General features: G+C 46.6%; 1 protein-coding gene across 1 annotated transcript in view; it reads left to right on the top strand.

The window, feature by feature from the left end:
• The window catches only part of LOC129855710 (proline-rich protein 12-like), a 47,209-nt gene that overhangs the window by 8,233 nt on the left and 11,628 nt on the right, over positions 1-27,348 (top strand). The window contains exons 3-11 of the mRNA XM_055923655.1: positions 197-358; positions 498-4,864; positions 6,090-6,290; positions 15,257-15,331; positions 20,716-21,514; positions 21,609-22,147; positions 25,468-25,584; positions 25,799-25,932; positions 26,091-26,926. Coding sequence (XP_055779630.1) covers positions 197-358; positions 498-4,864; positions 6,090-6,290; positions 15,257-15,331; positions 20,716-21,514; positions 21,609-22,147; positions 25,468-25,584; positions 25,799-25,932; positions 26,091-26,926 — 7,230 coding nt within the window. The remainder of the gene's footprint in view (positions 1-196; positions 359-497; positions 4,865-6,089; positions 6,291-15,256; positions 15,332-20,715; positions 21,515-21,608; positions 22,148-25,467; positions 25,585-25,798; positions 25,933-26,090; positions 26,927-27,348) is intronic.

The raw sequence follows: 27,348 nt of genomic DNA, 5'->3' as shown, positions 1-27,348 counted from the left end.
AAAAGGTTGTCATACAGAATGTTAGTATAGCTGTTATTACAGTACAATATTGTCCAATCCTATACACACAGGGAGCATGTACATTTTTCTCTCTATCAAAGTGTTTTTGTTTAGATTAGACTTTTGTTTAGATGAGTCACTTTAAACAGAAAAATGTGTGTGGTTGAGTAAATGCTTTTGTGTCTATGTCCTTTAGGCTTATCTGGGCTGTTTGATCCTGGGCTACACCATGCCAGTCCCTCTGGTCCAGACCCATCTGTCATGAACTTGATTTCAGCACTAGAGTCCCAGGGTCGGCAGCCACCCCCCTCTGCCTCCTCTCTCCTCTCCCAGTTCCGAACACCCGCCTGGCAAACTGGTGAGTGCAGGAGCCAGTCAAGAGTAATGCTCAAGTACAACTGAGTGGTGTTCATCATTTTCTAAGTGTTATGAAGAACAGCAGCACATTTCTAATAATCTCTGTTACTTGTCTTTTTCTCTATCTCCATTTCCCATAGCGATGCACACTCAGCCAGAGCTCTTCATCGGGTCTGGCTCCTTCCCCTCCTCCTCCCTCTCGGCCTACCAGCACCCAGCCTCCTTTTCCGGACGGTCCTTCCCTGGCGCCTCGCTCTCCCTCCAGGACTCCCCCACCTTCAGCCCCACGTCCAACGGCCTCCTGTCCCCCCACGACCCCCTGCTGCACATCAAGACACCCTCCCAGTCCAGCCTGGGCTTCGACCGCTTACTCTCCTCACAGGGCGCCGCCTACCGAGGGTCGCAGGACCCCACAGGCCCGCCGCAAACCACCTCGTCAGGCCGCCACCTACCCCCTCCCCAGTTTAACCTGCTGTCCTCCCAGCTCCAGGACCAGTCCTCCCAGTTGTACAACGCCTCTGTGTTCTCATCGGCACCTGCTCCCCCGCCACCCCAGGAAAGGGCCATCCCCCGGCAGGACAGCGTGATCAAGCACTACCAGCGCTCTTCTCCGGCTCAGTCGCAGCTCTCCTCCTCAGCCTCCCATCCCCTGCAGCACTACCTCAGCTGTGGGGCATCGGGGTACCAGCAGATTTCCCACCACCGGCATGGAGGGGTGTCCTGCAGTCCACTGGGGGAGCAGAGCCCTTCAGCAGACCCCAAACCCTCCCCCCGTTCAGACCAAGTGTACCGCCCCATCATCCAGACCCCGTACACCTCCTCAGCCGCCTCCTCGTCAGGGTCAGGTGGAGGTCTAGGGAAAGGGGCTAAGAACTCCAGCTCCAGTAGTGGCTACTCCTCCTCGGGCTCCTCGTCATCCCGAACCCCCCACACCCCACCCTCAGCCTCCTCCACCTCCTCGTCCTCCTCAAACTCCAACCCTAACCCTTCCTCCAGCTCTTCGTCTGCCCCCTCCAGACAGCAGCCCCCGACTCAGTCGGCGCCCCCTCCCCCTCCAGTCTCCTCCGCCCCGGCCCAGCAGCCTACTTCTAAACCCTGCTTGTCAGCATATGGCTCCCCTGTGGCCCCCGTCAAGCCCACCGCAGGCCTCCCTGGACAGACACCTCCCCAGCAGCAGTCCTACTCCCCCAGCCAGCCCCCTCCCTCACACCTCCCCTCCCACCAACCCTATGGGGGCTTCAGCTCCCCCCAGGCCCAGGACCTGACCTCTGGCCCTGGGAGTTCTGGGAAAGGGTATGGAGGACTAGGGCCAGGAGGCCGTTCCTTCTCTGCCGAGGTGGTCTACGGGACGGACTCAGGATACGGCTCGCTGCCTACCTCCCTTGGGGGAGCAGGCAGTCCCTCGTTGGGGTACGGTGGCCCAAGGCACTCCCCTGCCCTCCTGGGGTCTGGAGGAGGTGGAGGGGCAGCCGGCAGCGGGGCAGGGTCCGGGGCTGGTGGAGGTGGATCAGGAGTTGGGGGTGCAGGATCAGGTGGTAGCAGTGGAGCTGGAGGAGGCAGCTCATACCACCTCCCTGACTCCAGCCCTTCTCCCTCCAGCATCATTCGACCTGGGCTGCACTCTCCTGCTCCCGCCTGTCCTGCCCAGTCCCCCGGGGGAAACAAATACCTCTCCTCCGTCCTCTCCCCTGCCTTCCTGTCCTCTCCACAGGGCTACCCCGACACCCGAGGCCCCCAGCCTCAGTCCTACCACCCCACGCCCCCCAAGCTCAAGCCAGACACTGACATGCTGGGAGTAGAGCGCTCTCAAGATGAGGAGGATGACGATGACTTCCTGATCCAGCACTTGCTGCATGCCCAGAGCCCTGCGTCCCACCCGTCCCAGCACCACCCCCAGCAGCAGCCGCCCCAGTCCATCCCTCAGGCCAGGGATGGGGGCAAAGGTCTGGCCTATGACCTGAACAAGGACTCTGAGGAGCGCTACCACCTCCAGAGTGTCATCCGCACCAACAGCGCCACAAACAGCATGGTCCCCGGTACTGCAGGCAACGTCAGCGGAGGTGGCCTGGAGAGCCAGCTGGAGATGTCTCTGAAGAAACAGCAGCAGCAGCATGCCAAGAACGAACAAGGGCTGTCTGGAGCAGGGGCCAGTGGAGGAAGAGGGGGAGCAGACTCCCTCTCACATCCCAACCCTCACGTCCCCTATCCGCAGCAACACGACTCCCTCGGCTCAGTGGTGCAATACGGCAGGGGCGACCCTTACTCCCAACACCCTCACTCCCAGCACCCCCACCATCCCTCGCAGGCCCCCTCACATCCCCAACACACCCAGCTCTCTCAACATGCCCATCCCCACTCCCACGTCCACCCTCACATGGAGCTCAAAAAGCCTTCCGACCCGTCCGAGCTGCCATACCTGCGGAAGACACCCGAACTGCAGCAGCAGCCCCGACAGCCCCAATCCTCCCTTTCCCTCATGGACTCCCCCCCAAACCAGCCCCAGCAGCCTCCCTCTGCCCACATGCTCCAGTCTGTTCTGTCCCACACTACCCGCAACAAGATGGACACCCAGCAGGCTGCTTCTCAGCAGCAGCACTCCATGAGTCAGCAGGCCATGATGGGGGCAGGTGGAGAGGCAGAGCCTGGGGGACAAGCGGGGGTGGATCCCCAGCCCCAGTCTCAATCCCAGCTGCAGCTCCAACTCCAGTCCCAGGCTATGGAGGCCCACTACGGCCAGAGCCAAGCCAGCCAGAACTCGGTTTCTCCTCTGGACATGCTGGAGCGCACCCTGTCTCGGGCCAACAGCAGAGACAGTGGAGGGGCCGCGGATAGAAGTGGGGTGGGGGGAGGAGATGGGGGCAGTAGTGACGGACACAGACAACAACAGCAGCAGCACAGGCTGCCGTCTCATCACCACTCCCAACAAACTGCCTCCAAGCTTCACAACTTCCTCTCCGAGCCAGACCTGGGCATAACCACACCCTCCCACCTGCACCACCTCAACCCACACCACCCCCATGTCCATCACCAACAGCAGACCCACCCGCACCACCCCCTCCCGCACACCCATGCCCACCACCACTCCCACCACCTGGCGACCAACGCAGGGCCGCAGCAGCAGCCTCCGCCCCATCAGAGGGACCAGGAGCCCCAGCTCTGCCAATCCCAGTTAGACCAGCTCAAAGAGCACCAGTTTGACACTGTGAGCCCCGTGGGGAAAGCGGGCCAGAACCAAGGCCAGCAGCAGCAGCACAGGTTTGTGCCTCTGACCTCCATCTGTTTCCCAGACTCCCTCTTACAGGATGAGGATCGCTCCTTCTTCCCCGGCATGGAGGATATGTTCTGCTCTGACGACTACTCCAAGTCGAGCTGCGCCGGGGGTCCTGGGGCAGGCCAAGGGGCCCAGGAAGGTATGTCTGAGGCACGTGTACAGGGTCCAGACAGCATGGCGGACGTCAAGGCCAGTGATGGAGGAGGTGTGTATGATGTGATGGGTCACCATGGCGACCATGGTTACGGGTACTGCCACGGCCTCACGGAAACAGAAAACAGCACCATGCATCTGGACCTGGACTCCCTGAAAACCCATGAGCTCCCCTCCACTGTGAACACAGAGCAGCTCGGCCTCATCCAGTCCCAGACCCCAAGCCTTGGCTTGGGGGGTCCAGAGGGAGTTCCTGGGGACGGCTCCGGCAACAAGTTGATTGGGGGTACGGGCGTGGGTGGAGGTTCTGGTCTGGCCGGGCTGACGTCGCCCATCTTCTGCTCCTCCCGACCCAAGAAGCTGCTGAAGACCAGCTCCTTCCACCTGCTGAAGCAGCGTCGCGACCCGCAGCCGCAGGCCAAGAAGAACTACGCCCAGGAGTACGAGTTCGAGGGCGACGAGGACAAGGCTGATGTTCCCGCTGACATCCGCCTGAACAGCCGGCGGCTCCCTGACCTCCTCCCCGACCTGGTGTCCAGCTGCAGGAAGGCTGGAGGAGGAGGGGCCTCGGGGATGGGCTCCCTCAGCCCTCTGATGGGTGACCTGGACTTCTGCCACCCGTCCGGCTACCCCTCTCTTGGCCCCCCTCCCCAGCTCCTACCCCATGACGGGCCCAAGAAGAGGGGCAGGAAACCAACAAAACCCAAACGTGAAGGGCCACCTCGGCCCAGAGGGCGCCCTCGCATCCGCCCGCTACCGGAGCCGCCCTACTGTAGGGGGCTGATGGGAAATGTAGGCGGGGAGACCCGCAGGGGTCGTGGGCGGGGTAGGGGGCGTGGCAGGAAGGAGGAAGGGATGGTAGAGATGCACCGAGACATGAACAAAGTACCCGACCTCCAATATCAGCAACAACAACAGCAGTTCCACCAACAACAGCACTTTCAACAACAGCAGCACCAACACCATCACCTCCAACCGCAGCAAAATCTACAACCTCAACATCAACAGCAGCACCTACAACACCTTCATCAACAACAACAAGCACAGCATCCACAGCACCATAAAACTTTCAAGCCTATCAAGGTAAGGGAGACTTGAGCAGAGTGATATCATGTTTAGATAGCAAGTTGTATGGACTCCGTAAAGCTTAAAGTGCCTTCAGAAAGTATTCATACCCCTGATTTATTCCACATTTTGTTGTGTTATAGCCTGAATTCAAAATGGATTAAATATTTTTTTTCTCTCACCCATCTACAGACAACACCCTATTATGACAAACTGAAAAAATGTTTTTAGAAATCTTAGCAAATGTATTGAAAATGAAGTACAGACATGAATACAGACATATGTGTACATACCCCTGAGTCAATACATGTTAGAAACATCTTTGGCAACGATTACAGCTGTGAGTCTTTCTGGGAAAGTCTCTAAGAGCTTTGCTCACCTGGATTGTACAATATTTGCACATTATTCTTTTTAAAATTCTTCAAGCTCTGTCAAGTTGGTTGTTGATCATTTCTAGACAGCCATTTTCAAGTCTTGCCATAGATTTTCAAGCCTATTTAAGTCAAAACTGTTACTAGGTCACTCAGGAACATTCAATGTCATCTTGGTAAGCAACTCCAGTGAATATTTGGCCTTGTGTTTTAGGTTTTTGTCCTGCTGAAAGGTGAATTTGTCTCCCAGTGTCTGTTGGAAAGCAGACTGAACCAGGTTTTCCTCTGTGCTTTTTTTATCCCCCAAAAAACTCCTAGTCCTTGACGATGACAAACATACCCATAACATGATTGAACCACCCACATGCTTGAAAATATGAACAGTGGTACTCAGATGTGTTGTGTCCATGCAACTTATTATGTGACTTGTGAGACTTGTTAAGCACATTTTTACTCCTGAACTTATTTAGGCTTGCCATAACAAAGGGATTGAATATTTATTGACTCAAGACATTTCAGCTTTTAATTTTTTATTAATATGTAAACTAATTAATTCCACTTGGACATTATGGGGTATTGTGTGTAGGCCAGTGACACAACATCTCAATTTAATCCATTTTAAATTCAGCCTGTAACACAACAAAATGTTGAAAAAGTCAAGGGGTGTGAATCCTTTCTGAAGGCACTGTAAATAATCAGTTGTGTTATTTCCTCTCTTACCCCACTAACTCTCTTTCTCTCTGCATTTTCTCTTCCTCTATCCCTTTCTTTTCACCTCGCCATTCCCCAAATACCCTCTTTCCTCCTTCTGTCCCTGTTCCTCTTTTCCCTACACCCATCACTTTTCTCCATCCCTTCTTTACATCTCTCAGATCAAGCTGCCTATTCCCTCTATGTCTCCCTCTGACTCCTTGCTAAGGACAGACTCCCTGTCCAGCACCGACCCGGTTCTCTCTGACGGGTCAGTGGGCTCGGCTCCCTCCCTGGGCCTGAGTCCTGGACCCACTGCTGGGATGGACATGAACATGACCAGGAGCCAGGAGAAGATGAAGCAGAAAGCTCAAGCCGAGGAGGTGAGTGCATCTGGCTTTGTCTTTTTTGGATTATACCTGCTGTTTAGATGCTTTTTTCCATTAACCTCTTCGTACATCAGGAACTATTTTAAAGGGAAAGGACAGGGAGTTGCGTGAATACTAGTGATGCACCGATTTGACATTTTTGGCCGATACCGAATCTAGGCTGTATCACCTCCGGCCGTGATTGGGAGTCCCATAGGGCGGCGCACAATTGGCCCAGCGTCGTCCGGGTTGGCCGTCATTTTAAATAAGAATTTGTTATTAATTGACTTGCCTAGTTAAATAAAGGTTACACACACCACACTGACCAAAAAGTTATTTTGCTGGCATGTACGTATGTCCCCATTACCAGTAAAACATATTCAAAACCTATTTCTTTCACTTACTTGCTGTGCTGTTTCGTTGTTCATTTAACCCTAATTTATAAGACAGTTCTTATTTGATTACTGGTGGTTGGACCCATCTATGTGAAGCTAGCCACAATAAGGATTAGCCACAATAGTGGACTTTGCGGTTAGCCTTCAAAATAAAAGTATGTAATTGACAGTGATGCAAATGCTTACAAATAGTAGAATTATACCATAATTGAATAGGTCATGCTAAACGAGGTTGGAATGTTGTCATATAAAATCAACAAACATTTGTTAATTTGACAAAAATCTGTTGAAATCACACTGGATCTATTATACTTTAGAATTGCATTGGGGGCATACTTATTTCACTGTACAGCCTTACCTATGGATTGTGGATGTAACGGCTTTCCTCCTCCTCTTCATCCGAAGAGGAGGAGCAGGGATTCGACCAAAACGCAGCGTGGTTATATGACATGATTTATTTAAACAAGACGAAAAAACGAACTACACTTGAATAATTAACAAAACAAATAAACGATGTAGACAGACCTGGACACGAACTTACATATAACGTGAAGAACGCATGAACAGGAAACAGACTACATACAAAACGAACGAACGATACCGAAACAGTCCCGTGTGGCGTAACATACAGACACTGACACAGGAGACAACCACCCACAAACAAACAGTGTGAAAACACCTACCTTAATATGGCTCTCAATCAGAGGAAATGAAAACCACCTGCCTCTAATTGAGAGCCATATCAGGTCACCCTTAACAAACATAGAAACACACAACATAGACTACCCACCCAAACTCACGCCCTGACCGTCAAACACATACAAAATAACAGAAAACCGGTCAGGAACGTGACAGTGGATCAATGACATGTGGTATCAGTCTACTCAGTGACACCCAGAGAACATTGTAGCTCTTGTTGCGGGACTCTGAAACAATTGTGAATTGAGCCACATTTATTGTCAACCTATGTGTATTGAACACTATTCCAGAGAAAAAGCAATACTGCGTGGATGTTTTGGAGTCTGATAACTCTGAGGAGGATGTTGGGGGAAAAATATCTTGGGTATTGAGTAGACTGTTACCCCATTTCATTGATCCCCAATCCTTAGGTAAAGCTGTACAGTGAAATATGAATGTCAATACACACAATAGGCTGACTGTGGAGGTGATTTCACACAGTCACAGTTCTGCGATAAGAGCTACAACGCTAATATTTGTGTAAACTCTTCACAGTTGTGTTCTGTGGGTGTCACCGAGTAGACTGATACCCCATTACATTGCTTCACATTGCAACCTTGTTTACCATTATCTAGTCTTAATATGGCATGCTTGCACCAATTGTAACCTTCTGCATCACTTTCAAAGAGGTGCTTTTATTTTGAGGGCAAAATGCAATGAAATGAAAATGACTGCAGTTTCTACTGGTCATTGTTTTCAGGCAGGTTGTATTGGTGCTAGCTAGGTACCAAGCTAAAGCCAGCTACCCCAGAAGTTGCGGTCGAACAAATAATGCTTTATTACCAACGCGATATTGTAAACACATCGTTCGTGGCCAGTGTTTGCTTGTTTGCAGATTTGTTTGTACAGCTTTGACAGTGCTACTGATAGTAGTGGTGACGCTTGGCTTGCACGTGCAAATTCAGAACACACAACATTCTCTAATAGAACTGTGTTATTTGACATGAAGCGTTTATCTAAGCGTCAAATTGTGCTATTTGACGTGTGTCTTTTTTGACACACAAAGACCCAAACGCGTTCCATAGTATGTCATGAAGCTAATAGCAGTAATATTACTATGTATCTCCGGTAGGGCAATATCTGAACAATAGCGCACTTGGTAACGTTAGTGTGTACTGGTGCTCGATCCGTCGCAAAAACCAACATAACCCACGACAGAGAAGGGTTGATTGTCAAGGGCAATGAATTCCATTATCTTGGTGTTAATGGATTTCACCTTTGAGTTGCCTCGCTGAAATTTTCTTACTCTTTCAAATGACTGCTCGACTTGTTGACTGTTCGATCCACACAGCAGACATTGTGGGCTAGGTTAGGAATGCTGTGTTGCAGGTGCAGCGCAAAATTTTCCGTGGTGTCATTACGTCACATTATATAGATATGCACGTCAGCTTTGACATTGGTTTTTCCCATTGGCGTTAAACTAGACATCGGGCCGATACCGATGTTGGCATTTTTAGGTAATTTCTGCCGATTCCGATATGTTCACCGATATATCGTGCATCCCTAGTGAATACCGTTTATTCACCTTTTTATTTTGTAAATAGTACCTATTACGTTATTATTGTTTGCGTTAATGTTTACTTCACTCACCATCTGTCATTTTGACCAGTGTTCAGCTTTATCCCAACTTATTTACCACTACATGTACATCCTTGGGCAAGGGTGATAGGGAGACCTCTCTCTATTGGACACTAAGGGATAGTTTCAGAGAATCAGTGGTGATGCATTGCTATGATAAAAAAAAAGATAAAATGTTTGAATATTTCATCAGCAATGATGTTTATTTTTATATTTTTCTACTGAACTCGTTGGTCAGTACTTCACTGTTGATTTGTTGTTATGCACTGTAGCTACAGTATCTGAGGTTTTGAAAGAGATTTCTTCTCATTAGTGGGTGTAGGGCACAGTGTAGGAATTGTAATTTTTTACTTATGAAAAGGGTTGGGGGGTTGGATCACGTCAAATCAGTAATCATTTTACTATGCACATTTTTGGGGATTGACGCTCTGTGGTGTGTGACCAAACCTGAGAGTTTTCTCCTCTTTCTTGTCACATTGTACACACCAGCTTGGGAGGGAGGAATCACTTTATTTAAACTTACATTTAAACTGACAAACCTTTTGCATAGAAAACTGAAATATTTCTGATATGAACAACTAGTCCCAAAAAATAACTTGGACATCTACTAGATGTGATAACGAGTATGTTTTTAATCTACATCTGACTTTATATATGTAAATTCAGCATATATAGTATACAATATTTACAGTGCCTTCAGAAAGTATTCATGCCCTTTGACTTATTCCACATTTTGTTGTGTTACTGTCACGTCCTGACCAGAGTTCTTATGTGTTTTACTTGTTTAGTGTTGGTCAGGACGTGAGCTGGGTGGGAATTCTATGTTGTTTGTCTAGTTTGTCTGTTTCTATGTTCAGTCTAATATGGTTCTCAATCAGAGGCAGCTGTCTATCGTTGTCCCTGATTGAGAATCATATATAGGTGGCTTGTTTTGTGTTGGGGTTTTGTTGGGTGATTGTTTCCTGTCTCTGTGTTTTGTCTGCACCAGATAGGGCTGTCTCGGTTTTCACATTTGTTATTTTGTTATTTGTATTAGTGTTACCGTTTATTCGTCTAATTAAACATGTTGAACACTAGCCGCGCTGCATTTTGGTCCTCTCCTTCACCTATGGAAGAAAACCGTGACAGTTACAGCCTGAATTCAGAATGGATTAAGTATTTTTTTAAATCTCACCCATCTATACACAATGCCCCATAATGACAAAGTGAAAACATGTTTTTAGAAATGTTTGCAATTGTATTGAAAATGAAATACAGAAATATCAAATTTACATAAGTATTCACACCCCTGAGTCAAAACATGTTAGTGTCACGCCTGCTCCCGCTCTTCCTGCCCATCGTTACGCGCATCGGCGCAATATTGGACTCACCTGTACTCCTTCACTTTGTTGATTGCTCCTTCTATATCTGTCTGTTCCTCAGTTTGTTCCCCGTGTCAGCATTATTGTCGTTTTGTTTTCCATGTCCAGACGCTGTCCGTGTTATGTTTCATGTCTGTGTTTATTAAATGTTCACTCCCTGTACTTGCTGTTTGTCTCCCAGCGTCTGTACTTACAGAATGCTGACACCACAAATTGAAGCATCAGGGAGTTTTGTTTTTTGTTTTGGTTGATGACGTCGTGCCCGGGGCCGCTGCCGAAGGAACCAGGGGTGCCTCAGCTGGCTCTTCGGGCTTCCACACCTTTCCTTGCCTTGGTTGGCTCGGCAGGCTCCCACCCCACGTCATGCCTCAGCCGGTACGCCAGGCTCTCACGCCTCAGCTGGCTCGTCAGGCTCCCACCCCTCAGCCGGCTCGTCCGACTCCCCTGTCTTGGCCGGCCCGTCAGGCTCTCCCATGTGTGTGTGTGGGGGGGGGGGGGGGGGGTGTACTGTCACGCCTGCTCCCCCTCCCCGGCGCTCGAGTGCACCAGGCTGCCCATCATTACGCACACCTGTCACCATCATTACGCGAATCAGCACAATATTGGACTCGCCTGGACTCCTTCACTTTTGTTTTCCCTGTCCATATGCTGTCCATGTTCTGTTTCATGTCTGTGTTTATGAAATGTTCACTCCCTGTACTAGATTTTCGTCTCCCAGCGTCTGTCCTTATAATTAGAATCACCTTTGGCAATGATTACAGCTGTGAGTCTTTCTGGGAAAGTCTCTAAGAACTTTGAACACCTGGATTGTACAATATTTGCACATTATAATTTTTTTAATTCTTCAAGTTCTGTCAAGTTGTTTGTTGCTCATTGCTAGACAGCCATTTTCAAGAATTGCCATATATTTTCAAGCCGATTTAAGTCAAAACTGTTACTAGGCCACTCAGTGTTGTTTTGGTAAGTAACTCCAGTGTAGATAGGCAAGTCAGTTAAGAACAAATTCTTATTTTCAATGACGGCCTAGGTACAGTGGGTTAACTGCCTTGTTCAGGGGCAGAACGACATATTTTTTACCTTGTCAGCTAAAGGATTCAATCTTGCAACCTTTCGGTTACTAGTCCAACACTCTAACCACTAGGCTACCTGCCGCTCTGTGTGGGGTACAGAGATGAGGTAGTCATTCCAAATCATGTTAAACACTGTTATTTCAGTGAGTAAATGTAACTTCTTATGTGACTTTTTAAGCACATTTGTAGTCCTGAACTTGCAGTATTTAGGCTTGCCATAACAAAGCAATTAAATACTTATTGACTGAAGACATTTCAGCTTTTCATTTTTAATACATTTCTAAATATTTCTAAAAACACAATGCCACTTTGACATTATGGGTTATTGTGTGTAAGCCAGTGACACAATCTCAATTGAATCAATTTTAAATTCAGACTGTAACACAACAAAATGTGGAAAAAGTCAAGGGGTGTGAATACTTTCTGAAGGCACTGTATATTTATATTCGGTATTTAAATAATAATGGTCGGAATATCATAGGAAGTCATTAAGATGGTACATATAATACCACATTTTCCTAACCTTTTCATTGCCCTTTTCCAGGTGCTCAAAGCACTTAAAGTCACCTCATCCTCTATCAATATGTGATTGTATTCTGAGCGTTACAGTGTAGCAGCAGCCAGCCATGTATGATATTAGGGGGGGTAGGGCTTTTGAATGTATTTCTTATGTTGGGCTAGAGATAGATAAGATGGATTATTTTTGTGTGAGTTTGATGTTCTGGATTCCATCTGTTGATGTCTGCTGGTTGGTCATGGTAAAAGTAAAATGGCGGCTGTTGCCTCAGCAACAGGGAGAGTGTGGACTCAGGAAAGTGGCCAATGAAATGAACAGTGTACATTTTTTGTGCGATTTGCAGGGGTAGGGGGGTGAGGAGCGGAATCTCTCCCTAATTCTCATCACTTGCCTCGTTGTAAAGCGGTTGTAGTTATAAAAATATACTGGTGTCAATTGACTGTAATGCCTTTTTAACATAATGCAGTAAGTTTAAATGATGAGATGATACAACATTTTCACAGTGGTGCAACAAAGACTGCTCTTTTGTCTTAATCATGTGTGCTCAGATGTCCATATTGATTTAAAGTGGGTTGAACAGTCAAAACAGTGGCGACCGGTTTCCTCACGTCACTCTTGTAACACTTGTCTATTTCGTCCTCATCGGACGAGGAGAGGCGAGAAGGATCGAACCAATATGCAGAGTGGTTCGTGCTCATGATGATTTATTAAAACCGAAACTGAACACTGAAATACAAAACAATAAAGGAAGTGCAGAAAACCGAAACAGTACCGTGTGGTGAAAACACTAACACGGTAGACAAACACCCACAAACCACACGTGAAACCCCGGCTGCCTAAGTATGATTCTCAATCAGGGACAACGATTGACAGCTGCCTCTGATTGAGAATCATACCAGGCCGAACACAAAAAACCCAACATAGAAAACACGCATAGACAACCCACCCCAACTCACGCCCTGACCATACTAAATAAATACAAAATAAGGGAAAATAAGGTCAGGAACGTGACAGAACCCCCCCCCTTAAGGTGCGAACTCCGGGCGCACCACCTAAAACTCTAGGGGAGGGTCTGGGTGGGTGTGTGTCCGCGGTAGCGGCTCTGGCGCGGGACGTGGACCCCACTTAAACAATGTTTTTGTCCCCCTCCTTAATCGCCCCCGTGGCCTTTTATGAGCGGCGATCCTCGCCGCCGACCTTGGCCTGGGAACCCTAGCCATGGTTCCCAAATGCACGGGGAATTCCGGCAGCGCCGGACAGGCGGGAGACTCCGGCAGCGCTGGAGTGAAGGACGCCTCCGGCAGCTCCAGAGTGAAGAGTGATTTTGGCATCGCCTGGCTCACTACAGGCTCTCGCGGATCCTGGCTGGCTGGCTCTGGCAGCTCCTGGCTGGCTGGCTCTGGCTGGTCATGGCTGGCTGACGGCTCTGGCTGGTCATGTCTGGCGGACGGCACTGGCTGCTCCTGTCTGGCGGACGGCTCTGGCTGCTCCTGTCTGGCGGACGGCTCTGGCTGCTCCTGTCTGGCGGACGGCTCTGGCTGCTCCTGTCTGGCGGACGGCTCTGGCTGCTCCTGTCTGGCGGACGGCTCGTGCTGCTCCTGTCTGGCGGACGGCTCTAGCGGCTCGGGACAGACGGGCAGCCCTGACGGCTCGGGACAGACGGGTGGCTCAGACGGCACTGGGCAGACGGATGGCTCAGACGGCACTGGGCAGACGGATGGCTCAGACGGCACTGGGCAGACGGATAGCTCAGACGGCACTGGGCAGACGGATAGCTCAGACGGCGCTGGGCAGGCAGGCAGCTCAGACGGCGCTGAGCAGACGAGCAGTGCAGGCGGCGTTGGGCAGACGGCCGACTCTAACCTGCTGAGGCGCACAGTAGGCTTGGTGCGTGGTACCGGAACTGGAGGTACTGGGCTGGAGACACGCAGCATAGGAAGAGTGCGTGGAGGAGGAACAGAGTTCTGGAGACGCACAGGAAGCCTGGTGCGTGGTGTAGGCACTGGTGGTACTGGGCTGGGGCGGGAAGGTGGCGCCGGATATACCGGACCGTGAAGGAGTACACGAGCTCGTGAGCACCGAGCCTGCCCAACCTTACCTGGTTGAATGGTCCCCGTAGCCATGCCAGTGCGGCGAGGTGGAATAGCCCGCACTGGGCTATGCTGGCGAACCGGGGACACCATTTGTAAGGCTGGTGCCATGTATACCGGCCCGAGGAGACGCACTGGAGACCAGATGCGTTGGGCCGGCTTCATGACACCCGGCTCGATGCCCAACCTAGCCCGGCTAGTGCGGGGAGATGGAATAACCCGCACCGGGCTAAGCACGTGTACTCGGGACACCGTACGCTCCACCGCATAACACGGTGTCTGACCAGTACGACGCCCTCTCACTCCACGGTAAGCACGGGGAGTTGGCTCAGGTCTCCTACCCGGCTTTCCCACACTCCGCGTGTGCCCCCCCCAAGAAATCTTTGGGTCTGACTCTCGGGCTCCCAACCGCGTCGCCGCGCTGCCTCCTCATACCAGCGCCTCTCTGCCTTCGCTGCCTCCAACTCGGCTTTAGGACGGCGATATTCCCCTGGCTGAGCCCAGGGTCCCTTGCCGTCCAGAATCTCCTCCCACGTCCATGAGTCCTGGATTTTTCTCCGCTGCTGCTGCTGCTGCTGCCCTTTTCCACTCTGCTTGGTCCTTTGTTGGTGGGTGTTTCTGTAACGCTTGTCTATTTCGTCCTCCTCATCGGACGAGGAGAGGCGAGAAGGATCGGACCAATATGCAGAGTGGTTCGTGCTCATGATGATTTATTAAAACCGAAACTGAACACTGAAATACAAAACAATAAACGAAGTGCAGAAAACCGAAACAGTACCGTGTGGTGAAAACACTAACACGGTAGACAAACACCCACAAACCACACTGAAACCCCGGCTGCCTAAGTATGATTCTCAATCAGGGACAACGATTGACAGCTGCCTCTGATTGAGAATCATACCAGGCCGAACATAAAAAACCCAACATAGAAAACACACAACCCACCCCAACTCACGCCCTGACCATACTAAATAAATACAAAATAAGGTCAGGAACGTGACAACTCTATAGAACATGGAATATATACCTCAACAATTTAAAGTCGATCAGTCAATTCATCAATCATCAATTGAATCATTAATTTAACCTCTCTTGTAGCACACAGCAGTGCCGATATGCCAACAATGTAAATGTTACCCCATGAAACGAGCTGGCCGGACACTGCCTTTAATTGAATATGGGTTTAGTTTGTTGAACATATGATTAATGTCTTTTCTTTGTGGCCGCCACAGATGACGTGGGAGAGGGACATGGATGAGCAGCTGACCCCAGAGGCTTGGGCTGCCATGCAGAAGCTCTCCAACACGGTGAGAAACCTCAATCCGTCCCTAGCTACACCTCCTAATAACTCACAGTATCATCTATAATTCATTACTCATATTTCACAAGTCATATAACTCTGAGATCCCTTCAGCGCTGGGAAACTCGCCAGGAAAGAAGGCTGAGGGAAGGCTCTACCTCAGTCAGAACAGTGGTGGGCTAACGTTGACTGGAACACAAACATCCAAAGGAGAGTTTATGTGTGTAGTTAGTTATTGTGGTTAGTGGGGCATAAAGACAGAGGGGCATAGGGCTCCACAAGTGATATTTCAAGCTTCAGAGTAAAGTCGGGGAAAGACAAAAGAGAACCCCACATTGGTGTGTGTACGTTTTTTTTTTAAACATTTAAGTATGTGGGTCATTTTCACAACTCAATTTTCGATTGACTGAGTACATACAACAAAGAACTTCACCAAAACACTTTCAATTTGGACACATAATAATCTGAGTATCTGGTTTTCAAAATACAATATTCACTTGCCTTCAGATACTATGTTCTTGTCATTTTTTAACAACACAACTATCACTTAATCAAAGTGCTCCAAACTGATAACTACTGAACCAAAAGTATGCTCATGCCTAGTTACTGTAGCTTATATAGTTTGATAATTTCTGAACACTACATGTGTGTTCAGAAATTCTACATTTTTCCCTCATAAATGTATCAAATTGACATAAATTTATGTTGGAAGATAAAACCAAATCATATATATGGATGTGGCTGTAAATACTGCATCATCAAACTCCATCAGCTAGTGTGCTTCAATAGGACAAAGTAGAAAGAGTCACTCTATGTGCTACCATTTGGAATTATAGTGTAGTGCACAATGAATGCACTGCTGAAATACCTGGGTTGTATATAACAATATACAGTGAGCTCCCAAAGTATTGGGACAGTGATACATTTTTTGTTATTTTGACTCTCTACTCCAGCACTTTTGATTTGAAATGATACAATGAATATGAGACTATGAAGTGTAGACAATCAGCTTTAATTTGAGGATGTTCATCCATATCGGGTGTTTAGAATTTACAGCGCCCCCATTTTAGGCAGTGGTGTAAAGTACTTAAGTAAAAATACTTGAAAGTACTACTTAAGTCGTTTTTTATGGTATCTGTACTTTACTATTCATATTTTTGACAACTTTTACTTCACTACATTCCTAAAGAAAATAATGTACTTTTTACTCCATACATTTTCCCAGACACTGAACAGTATTAGTTACATATTGAATGCTTAGCAGGACAGGAAAATGGTCAAGTCCTTATCAAGATAACATCCCTGGTCATCGCTACTGCCTCTGACCTGGCGGACTCACTAAACATACATGCTTCATTTGTAAATTATTTCTGAATGTTGGAGTGTGCCCCTGGCTATCCGTACATTTAAAAAAAACAAGAAAATGGTGCTGTCCGGTTTGCTTCATATATGGAATTTGAATAAGGAGGAATCTTTTGACTTTTAGGGGACTAAAAGTATTGGGACAAATTCACTTATGTATTAAAGTAGTCAAAAGATTGGTATTTGGTCCCATATTCCTAGCATGCAATGTTTACATCAAGCTTGTGAATCTACAAACTTGTTGGATGCATTTGCTGTTTGTTTTGGTTGTGTTTCAAATTGTTTTGTGCCCAATAGAAATTAATGGTAAATAAAGCATTGTATCATTTTTATTGTAAATACAGTAAGAATATAATATGTTTCTAAACAATTCTACATTAATATGAATGCTACCATGATTACGGATAGTGCTGAATGAATTGTGAGTAATGATAAGTGAGAAAGTTACAGACGCACAAATATTATACCCCCAAGACATGCTAACCTCTCACCATTACAATAACGGGATGTTAGCATTTTTAGGGTGTATGATATTTGTGTGTTTAACTTTCTCACTCATCATTATTCACAATTAATTCAGGACTATCCGTAACCATGGTAGCAACAAACATTAATGTAGAAGTGTTGAGAAACATATTATATTCTTATTTACAATAAAAGTGACTCCAAAATGACAGAATACATTATTTACCATTTATTTCTATTGGGCACAAAATACCCTCAAATTTAAGCTGACAGTCTGCACTTTAACCTCATAGTCATTGTATCACTTATAATCCAAAGTGCTTTAGTACAGAGCCAAAACATATGTACTGTATAAGGATAATGAAACTGTAAGGCTGACATACACTACATGACCAAAAGTATGAGGACACTCGTCTACTGCTCGTCAAACATCTCATTCAAAAATCATGGGCATTAATTTGGAGTATCCCCTTTGCTGCCGTAACAGTCTCCACTCTTCTGGGAAGGCTTTCCACTAAATGTTGAAACACTGCTGCAGGGACTTTCTACCATTCAGCCACAAGAGCATTCGTGAGGTCGGGCACTGATGTTGGGCGATTAGTCTGACTCGCAGTCCGCGTTCCAATTCATCCCAAATGTGTTTGATGGAGTTGAGGTCAGAGCTCTGTTCAGGCCAGTGAAGTTCATCCACACTTTTTACACGCTTCGGCGGTCCCGTTCTGTGAGCTTGTGTGGCCTACCACTTTGCTGATGAGCCTTTGTTGCTCATAGACGTTTCCACTTCACAATAACAACACTTACAGTTGACCGTGGTAGCTCTAGCAGGGCAGACATTTTACGAACTGCCTTGTTGGAAAGGTGGCATCCTATGACGGTGCCATGTTGAAAGTCACTGAGCTCTTCAGTAAGGCCATTCTACTGTCAGTGTTTGTCTATGGAGATTGCATGGCGGTGTGCTCGATTTTATACACCTGTTAGCAACGTGTGTGGCTGAAATAGCTGAATCCACTAATTTGAAGGGGAGTATATATTTTTATATATGTAGTGTATATCTCAACGTGCTCAAAACCTGTCAATTGATACAAATCATAAAGAAAATCTGTGCATGTCAAGCTATAGCCAAATACTGTATGGAAAATTATATTTACCATCTACTATTCAGCACTTCAAAAATAACAGTGTTAAAATGTGTATGTTGTATTTTTTGCTATTGGATTGAATAGTGTACCAATAGGCTGGGCAGCACCTCCTACTGGAGAATTGATCTAGCTACAGCTACCTCCCATCCAAAGTTTTAACTTAGCCCAGCTATTATATTTGTCACTGACTATTAGCAATGTGCTATTGTGAGAATGATTGTTGAGAGAGCTCCACTTAAAAACTAAGTAGAGTCACCGTTGCTATCATTCCAAAGGGTAGGTTTAACAGAGCAAATATGTGACCATACTTTATCAATCATCAGTGATGCAATTTTCAAAGTCATCAATAGCAGTTATTTTAATTCATCCCAGAATTCAACAAAAAAATAGACAATACAATAGGCCTAGGGTTTCAAACTCTGGTTGATTTAAAATGTAATGATATTTAGTGATATTGAATTTAGTCATTTGAAGGAGATGTATCTTCTGCTTGAAATGTTCTATCTGTGCCACTGACTTAGTCTGGCTTTAATTCCAGATTGTCAACAAATTAAAAATGAATATGTTGGATTCACGTCTCCATCTCAACCAAAATCTAAATTAAAGAATAGGACTAAATCAAATCAAACTATATTGAAAGTTAATTTAAAGTTTGATTTGATTTAGTCCTATTCTATAACGTAGAATTTCGGTTGAGATGGAGACGTGAATCCAACATATAAATGATTCATTTGTAGACAAACAGGAATTAAAGGCAGACTAAGTCAGTTGCACAGATAGAACTATCCAAGTAGAAGATCAAAATCTTTTTCAAATGTTGATATTTGGTTGCGTTGACAACTAAACACAAATCAATATCACTTTTGAAATACAATAATATGAGTAACACATTATTGGCCAAATTCTCCTTATGTAATCATATGAAGCGTGCATCTTCAAGATAGCATGCATAGGTCATCGCAAGTCTGTGGAGATTGCTGTAATAATTTGCACAGAATCTCAAACAGCGTTTGACACATCCAATCGCCACATTTTGAGGTTACCGTAACTATACATTTCTTCTTATGTAATCATATAAAACGTGCGCGTAAGATAGCATGCATAGGTCATTGCAGGTCTGTGGAGATTGCCGTAATAATCTCTGCATAATCTCTAACGGCATTGATCACTTGCGCCATGTACTTTTAATGTCATCTCAACTGCAATCTAGGTAATTTGGTTCAGCTATTAGATGAAGCACAGTGATATCACATTAATCTATTGTATAAATGAACTAAATATCTGACTTTGTATTCCGATTTCAACTTTGCTGTGAATTTATATCGTTGAAAGTGCAGTGATAGAGAAATAATGAGAAAAGGGTGTGAATGAGGAAGAGAAAAAAAAGAGTATATAGGATATAGGAGGGAGATTTTTATATATCATTATAATAAAGCTTGGACTGAAACAAATGGTAATAAATCCCTAAATGCTATATAACTGTATTTTCCCCCAAAATCAGACATTGTTTTATCAGACATTGTTTTTATTTTGGAATTTGGTTGTGCTTTTAAATGGTTGAAAGCATAGTGATAACACATTGTAAATTCAACTAACTTTTGCCTGTTTTTTTAGTGGGTGAATATAGGTTGTAATCTCATTGATCAACGTCTCAACCAAATATTAGCCAATTATCCACGTTGAAATGACGCAGTGTGCCCAGAGGGATACCACTTACATCTGAAAGTGTCAGGACAGCCGAAACAAATGACCTCACCATTTGGCTGTGCTTTGAAGATGCATTAGAGGTGTGTGTGTAAGGCTGTGTGTATGTGAGGTTGTGTGTGTGCGTGTGTGTGTGTGTATCTACATAGAGCTGTGTGTGTGAGGCTGTGTGTAAGGCTGTGTGTGCGCATATCGGCAGCCTATAGAGGGCGAAGCGGAGACATGCGTCTGAGGTGATTGACAGCCAGCCTCTCTGACTGACAATAAACCAGAGAGAAAGGGAGAGAGGAGAGAGAAGGCTGTTGCCAGGGTAGCTGTTGCCACGGTTACCCAATTATATTTTCTTACCACCCTCAGACCCCCCCCCCCCCCCCCCCCCTGCTGTTGGTAAGGTGAACTACCTCTATTCAGAGGAAGAGAAGGATTTGTAAAGGTACACCCCAACACGAAGCATGGAAAAATAGAATGGAAAAATACGGTTATATAGCATTTAGGGATTTATTACCATGTGTTTCTGTCCAAGCTTTATTTTAATAATATATAAAAATCTCCCTTCTATATACAATTTTTTTTTCTTCCCATTCACACCTTTTTCTCATTATTTCTCCTGCCATTCATTTTCTTATTTCTTTCCTCCCCTGTCTTGTCTGCACCTCACCTTTCCTCTTTCCTCTCTTTTCTCCTCTCCTCATCTCCCCTCTTCCCCCCTCCTCCCTCTTAGACAGAGGACAAGCCCCCGGAGCTGAAGTCTAATTTCATGGCCTCCTTCCTGGACTTCCTCAAAACGGGGAAGAAGCAACCTGAATCTGGACCTGGTGGACCACAAGACCTAGGAGGGCCAGTGGAAGGAGCTGAAACCACAGACTCTTCCTCCCTGAAGGGTAGGATCCTGTCCCCGCCTCCCCCTCCACCGCCCCCTCCTCCACCCCCTCCGTTTGGGGACAGTAGCGAGGGCGAGGACGGGCTGAGTCCCTGTAAGCGTCTGGACGACGAGCTGAAGAGGAACCTGGAGACACTGCCGTCCTTCTCCTCCGACGAGGAGGAGGACTCTGTCAGTAAGAACCAGGACCTGCAGAAGAGCATCTCCTCGGCCATATCTGCCCTTTACGACACGCCCCATTCACTGGCTGCAGCCGTGGCTCTGCCCTCACCCAGCCCATCTCCGTCTCAGAGCCCATCGCTGCCACCAACGCCGCCGCCTGTGGCCCAAATGCAGGAGGACGTAGTCGATCTGGAGGAGCAGGACAATGAAGTAGAGACAAACATGCAACTTCACAACACACAGGCCAACACACAGCCAAATACACCGTCCCCAGAACAGGAAGGACTGAATGGGATGGACAGAGAGGATGAACGACAAGAGGAGATGGAGAAAGAGGAGGAAGAGAAGGAGATGGAGAAGAAGAGGGTAAAGGAAGACCTGAATGTAGAGCGCAGGGGTGTGGAGGAAGAGATAGAGGAGAGAGAAGAGGAGGAGAGAGAGCCTGAGTTTGAGATGCTGGATGCTTCTAAAGTGGAAGGTGAGTAGCCTACAATCTCAGATATTCTGGAATGGTATGACAAACAGTTGTTAATTTCCAAAGATGTAATATACTCTGAACCCCCCCCCCCCAGATTCTCCATCCGGGCCTCCCCTCGTCCCCGCACCCCCCTTTCCCCCATCCCTCTCCCCGTCCCCTCTCACTTCTTCCTCCCACTCCCCTCCACCACTCTCCCCACCCTCCCCTCTGCCCTTCCAGCATGAGGATGATGAAGAGGAGCAGCAGCCGTCCCCCCAACAAACCCACCACCTCCACCACAACCCCTCCGCCTCTCCTCCCCCCAGCTCCTCGCCCCCGGCCCTGCCCTCTCCACCCTCCCCTTCCCCTGCAATGCCCCCCTCCACTACCCCCCCTCCCTCCTCCTCCCCTCCCCTTTCGGATGCTCCTGAGCTGGCCCAGCCTTCCTCCTCACCCTCCTCTTCCCCACCCTCACCCCCCACCCCTGAGGATGCTCCAGCCTCCAAGATCACCTCTCTGCACCTGGCCAAAAAGCAGGACAATGCGGCCATCGCTGGAGAGAGCGAGGAGGAGGACAGCGAGAGTGGCGGCGAGGGCATCTTCCGGGAGAGGGACGAGTTTGTGGTGCGGACTGAGGACATTGGCACGCTCAAGGTGAGGGCTTCTGGCATTCACTATGGGAGGTGGTATGTCTTGTCTTCATACACACACTGGCCTACACACAATACCCCATAATATCAAAGTGGGATCATGTTTTTACAAATTAATAAAAAATGAAAAGCTGAATTGTCTTGAGTCAATAAGTATTCAACCCCATACTTATGGCAAGCCTAAATAAGTTCAGGACTACAAATGTGCTTAACAAGTCACACCATGAGTTGCATGGGCTCCCTCTGTGTGCAATAATAGTGTTTAACATGATTTTAAAGGACTACCTCATCTCTATACCACACACATATTATCTGTAAGGTCCCTCAGTCGAGCAGTACATTTCAAACGCAGATTCAACCACAAAGACCAGGGAGATTTTCCAATGCCTCACAAATAAGTGCACCTATTGGTAGATGGTTAAAAAACCATTGAATATCCCTTTGAGCATGGTGAAGTTATTAATCCTTAAGAGACACACCCGTGCGTCAGTCTAAGTAACATAATAAAAAAAATCACCATCAAAATCCGTCAGTTTAAGCTAGAGGTATCAATCCACTGCATCCGCCTATGTCGGCCTTCCGCATCTGCGGTGGAAGGTGGCCGAGCTACAGCTGTGTTTGCCAGACCATGAGACATCCCGAAAATCGGTCTTCTCACGAAAACGTCTGTAGCATCTGAACAGCTCTACAACCCCCACAAGTGTCATGGGAGTTGTCTGAAATCGGTAACGCTGATGTGCCAATTGCTGACTATAGCGTCTGAACCGTTTGGGCTACAAACTAATATCCATTTTGCTCTATGACCCCTACTCGTCTGAATGTAACAGTATAACTTTAGTCCGTCCCTCGCACAAACCAGGGACCCTCTGCACACATCAACAACTGACCCCCACGAAGCGTCGTTACCCATTGCTCCACAAAAGCCATGGCTCTTGCAGAGCAAGGGGAACCACTACTTCAAGGTCTCAAAGCGAGTGACGTAACCGATTGAAACGCTATTAGCGCGTACCACCGCTAACTAGCTAGCCATTTCACATCCGTTACACTCACCCCCCTTTCGACCCCCTCCTTTTCCGCAGCAACCAGTGATCCGGGTCAACAGCATCAATGTAACAGTAGAACTTTAGACCGTCCCCTCACCCCGACATGGGCGCGAACCAGGGACCCTCTGCACACATCAACAACGGTCGCCCACGAAGCATCGTTACTCATCGCACTACAAAGGCCGCGGCACTTGCAGAGCAAGGGGAACCACTACTTCAAGGTCTCAAAGCGAGTGACGTAACCGATTGAAACGCTATTAGCGCGCACCACCGCTACCTAGCTAGCCATTTCACATCCGTTACATGAAGGTAACCCATACAAATGTATGGAGGAGGTTATGTGGCAACAAAAATAAGGGGTTAAATATGTGTAAAAAAAAATTATAACGAAAATATTTCCTGAGCTTTCTTATATCTCCTAGATATAGGACAGACTTCAAAACCTTATTCTTTATGATTTATTTGTTGACATTTTTTTTGCCATTTATGGACGTGATTTTCAATGCATTTCTGTAGGCTATAGTAGTAAAGGCCAAACTAAATATTTGATCAAATAAGGAAAAATACAACATTTGGGATACCTAAAGGGGTCTTAAAATTCCAAATCAAATAGCTAAATGATCCCCCCAGGGTGTTCTTCCTAACTCAGTTGCCGGAGAGGAAGGAAACCACTCAGGCATTTCACCATGAGGCCAATGGTGACTTTAAAATAGTTGCATAGTTTAATGGTTGTGATAGGAGAAAACTGAGGATGGATCAAAAACATTGTAGTTAAGGATCGGGCCCTTTTTTCAATTTTCGCCAAAAATGACATACCCAAAAATAACTGCCTGTAGCTCAGGACCTGAAGCAAGGATATGCGTATTCTTGATACCATTTGAAAGAAAACACTTTGAAGTTTGTGGAAATGTGAAATTAATGTAGGAGAATATAACACATCTGGTAAAAGATAATACAAAGAAAAAACATGCGTTTTTATTTTTTTGTTCCATCATCTTTGAAATTCAAGAGAAAGGTCACCATGTATTATTACAGGTTACGTGCAATTTCGATTTTGGCCACTAGATGGCAGCAGTGTACGTGCAACGTTTTAGACTGATCCCATGAACAATTGTATTTCTGTTCAAAATGGTGTATCAAGTCTGCCCAAATGTGCCTAAATGGTTTATTGATCCATTTTCAAGTTCATAACTGCGCAGTCTCCTCAAACAATAGAATGGTATTTTTTCACTGTAGTGTCTACTGAAAATTTCACAGTGCAGTTAGATTAACAAGAATTTAAGCTTTCTGCCCATAGACATATCTGCCCATCAGATATGTCTATGTCCTGGGAAATGTTCTTGTTACTTACATCCTCATGCTAATCACATTAACCTCTGTTAGCTCAACCGTCCCGCGGGGGGAGGCACCGATTCTGTAACAATACTAACCTAAATTAGTGAAAAGAAGGAAGCTTGTACAGAATTCAAATATTCCAAAACATGCATCCTGTTTGCAAGAAGGCACTAAAGTAAAACTGCAAAGAAATTGGCTAAGAAATTAACTTAATGTCCTGAATACAAAGCATTATGTTTGGGGCAAACACAACACATCACTGAGTACCACTCTTCATATTTTCAAGCATGATGGTGGTGACTGCATCATGTTATGGGTATGCTTGTCATTGGGAAGAACTGGGGAGTTTTTAGGGGGATAAAAATAAACAGAATAGTGCTAAGCACAGGGAAAACCTGGTTCAGTCTTCTTTCCAACAGACACTGGGAGACAAATTCACCTTTCAGCAGGACAATAACCAAAAACACAAGGCCAAATATACACTGGAGTTGCTTACCAAGACGACATTGAATGTTCCTGAGTGGCCTAGTTACAGTTTTGACTTAAATCGGCTTGAAAATCTATGGCAAGACTTAAAAATGGCTGTCTAGCAATGAGCAACAACCAACTTGACAGAGCTTGAAGACTTTTAAAAAGACTAATGTGCAAATATTGTACAATCCAGGTGTGCCAAGCTCTTAGAGATTTACCCAGAAAAACTCACAGCTGTAATCGCTGTCAGAGTTGATTCTAGCAGGGGTGTAAATGTAAATAGAATATTTCTGTATTTCATTTTCAGTACATTTGCAAACATTTCTAAAATCATATTTTCACTTTGTCATTATTGAATGTTGTGTGTAGATGGGTGAGAAGAATAATTCAGTCTGTAACACAACAAAATGTGGAGTAAGTCAAGGGGTATGAATACTTTCTGATGGCACTGTACATACTCTCTTTGTCTCTCAAGATGGCCCTGCAGACCGGCCGTGAGCCACCACCCATCTGGAGAGTGCAGAAAGCCCTGCTGCAGAAGTTCAGCCCTGAGATCAAAGACGGACAGAGGCAGTTCTGTGCCACCAGTAACGTGAGTTACTCACATCCCATTTAAGACAGGAGACTCTCTCCTTCTCTTTAATCTTAAAGTACAATCCAGTGATGGATGCAAGGATTTACAATCCAGCATGAGATCGTTATGATAGTTGTACAAATATTTTGAAGCTACACATTTTTTCTTTTTAATAACTAAAATGATTATCTCTCTAAAAATATTTCCCTCCCTTTCTCTCTCTCTCTCTCAGTATCTGGGCTACTTTGGCGATGCCAAGATGCGGTACCAGCGTCTCTATGTGAAGTTCCTGGAGAATTTCAATAAAAAGGATTATGTCCGTGTGTGCTCACGTAAACCCTGGCACAGACCTAGACTCATGTTGAGGTAGGTTTGTGCTGTTTGTCCCTGCGTATTTGCCGTACATCTCTGGGTCTTGATTCATACGTGCCCAACCCCATGTAGAACCGTAGCCCCTACCTCCATGCATGTGTAACTGTAAGCAATATCCTGCAAAAATACTATTTTTTTTTGTACCTTGACAGGCGTCAATCACTCCCATCGCTCCCCAAGCCACCTCCCCCTGCCATCAGTCAAACTCCACCCCGATTGGAGCGAGATGAGAGGGAGCGGAAGGAGAAGGAGCAGAAAGAGAAGGAGCAGAAAGAGAAGGAGCAGAAAGAGAGGGAGCAAAAAGAGAGGGAGCAAAAAGAGAGGAAGCAAAAGGGAAAAGAGAAGGAGCAGAAAGAGAGAGCGCAAAAGGAAAAGGAGCAGAAAGAGAAAGAGAGGGAACAAAAGGAGAAAGCGAGAGATCAAAAGGAGAAAGATAGAGAGAAAGAGAGGAAACAAAAGGAAAAAGCGAAAGAGCAGAAAGAGAAGGAGCAAAAAGAGAAAGAGAAGGAGCAAAAAGAGAAAGAGAAGGAGCAAAAAGAGAAAGAGAAGGAGCAAAAAGAGAAAGCGAGAGAGCAAAAGGACAAAGAGAGGGAGCAAAAGGAGAAAGCAAGAGTGCAGAAAGAGAGGGAGCAAAACGACAAAGCAAGAGAGCAGAAAGAGAAAGAGAGGGAGCAGAAGGAGCGAGAGAGCAGGGAAAAAGAAAAGGAGAGGGAGAGGGAAAAACAGAAACAGCGAGAGAGGGAGCGAGAGAAGGAGAGAGAAGAAAAAGAGAAGAAGCATTTACCACCTCAGGAGAAGGTGGAGAGAAGGAGCAGTGAAGTGGACCGAAAGAGAGTGAGGGAGGAGAAGAGAGGAGGAGGAGGAGAGAAGAAGACAGAGCGCCCATCGAGGGTGAGGCTAGTGAAGGTGGAACCTCCACCCAAGAAGAGGAAGAAGTGGCTGAAGGAAGTCCCCTCTGACTCAGACTCCTCCCAAGATGAGGGACAATGTATGTTTGTGTGTGTGTGTGTAACTGTGTGTTCATGCAATTTTGGTATGTATATTTATGTGTAATGGCTTGGCTATAACTCAGAGAGTTAAGTCTTGTAACACACTGGAGCCCCAGGTTCAAATCCACTCAGTGACATATTCTCTCTCTCTCTCTCTCTCTCTCTCTCTCTCTCTCTCTCTCTCTCTCTCTCTCTCTCTCTCTCTCTCTCTCTCTCTCTCTCTCTCTCTCTCTCTCTCTCTCTCTCTCTCTCTCTCTCTCTCTCTCTCTCTCTCTCTCTCTCTCTCTCTCTCTCTCTCTCTCTCTCTCTCTCTCTCTCTCTCTCTCTCTCTCTCTCTCTCTCACTCACTCACTCACTCACTCACTCACTCACTCACTCACTCACTCACTCACTCACTCACTCACTCACTCACTCACTCACT

This window comes from Salvelinus fontinalis, chromosome 5 (genome assembly GCF_029448725.1).
Source record: "Salvelinus fontinalis isolate EN_2023a chromosome 5, ASM2944872v1, whole genome shotgun sequence".
In the NCBI taxonomy this organism is placed as follows: domain Eukaryota; kingdom Metazoa; phylum Chordata; class Actinopteri; order Salmoniformes; family Salmonidae; genus Salvelinus; species Salvelinus fontinalis.
Note: the sequence above shows the minus strand (reverse complement) of the source record. Positions and strands in the feature narration are given on the sequence as shown.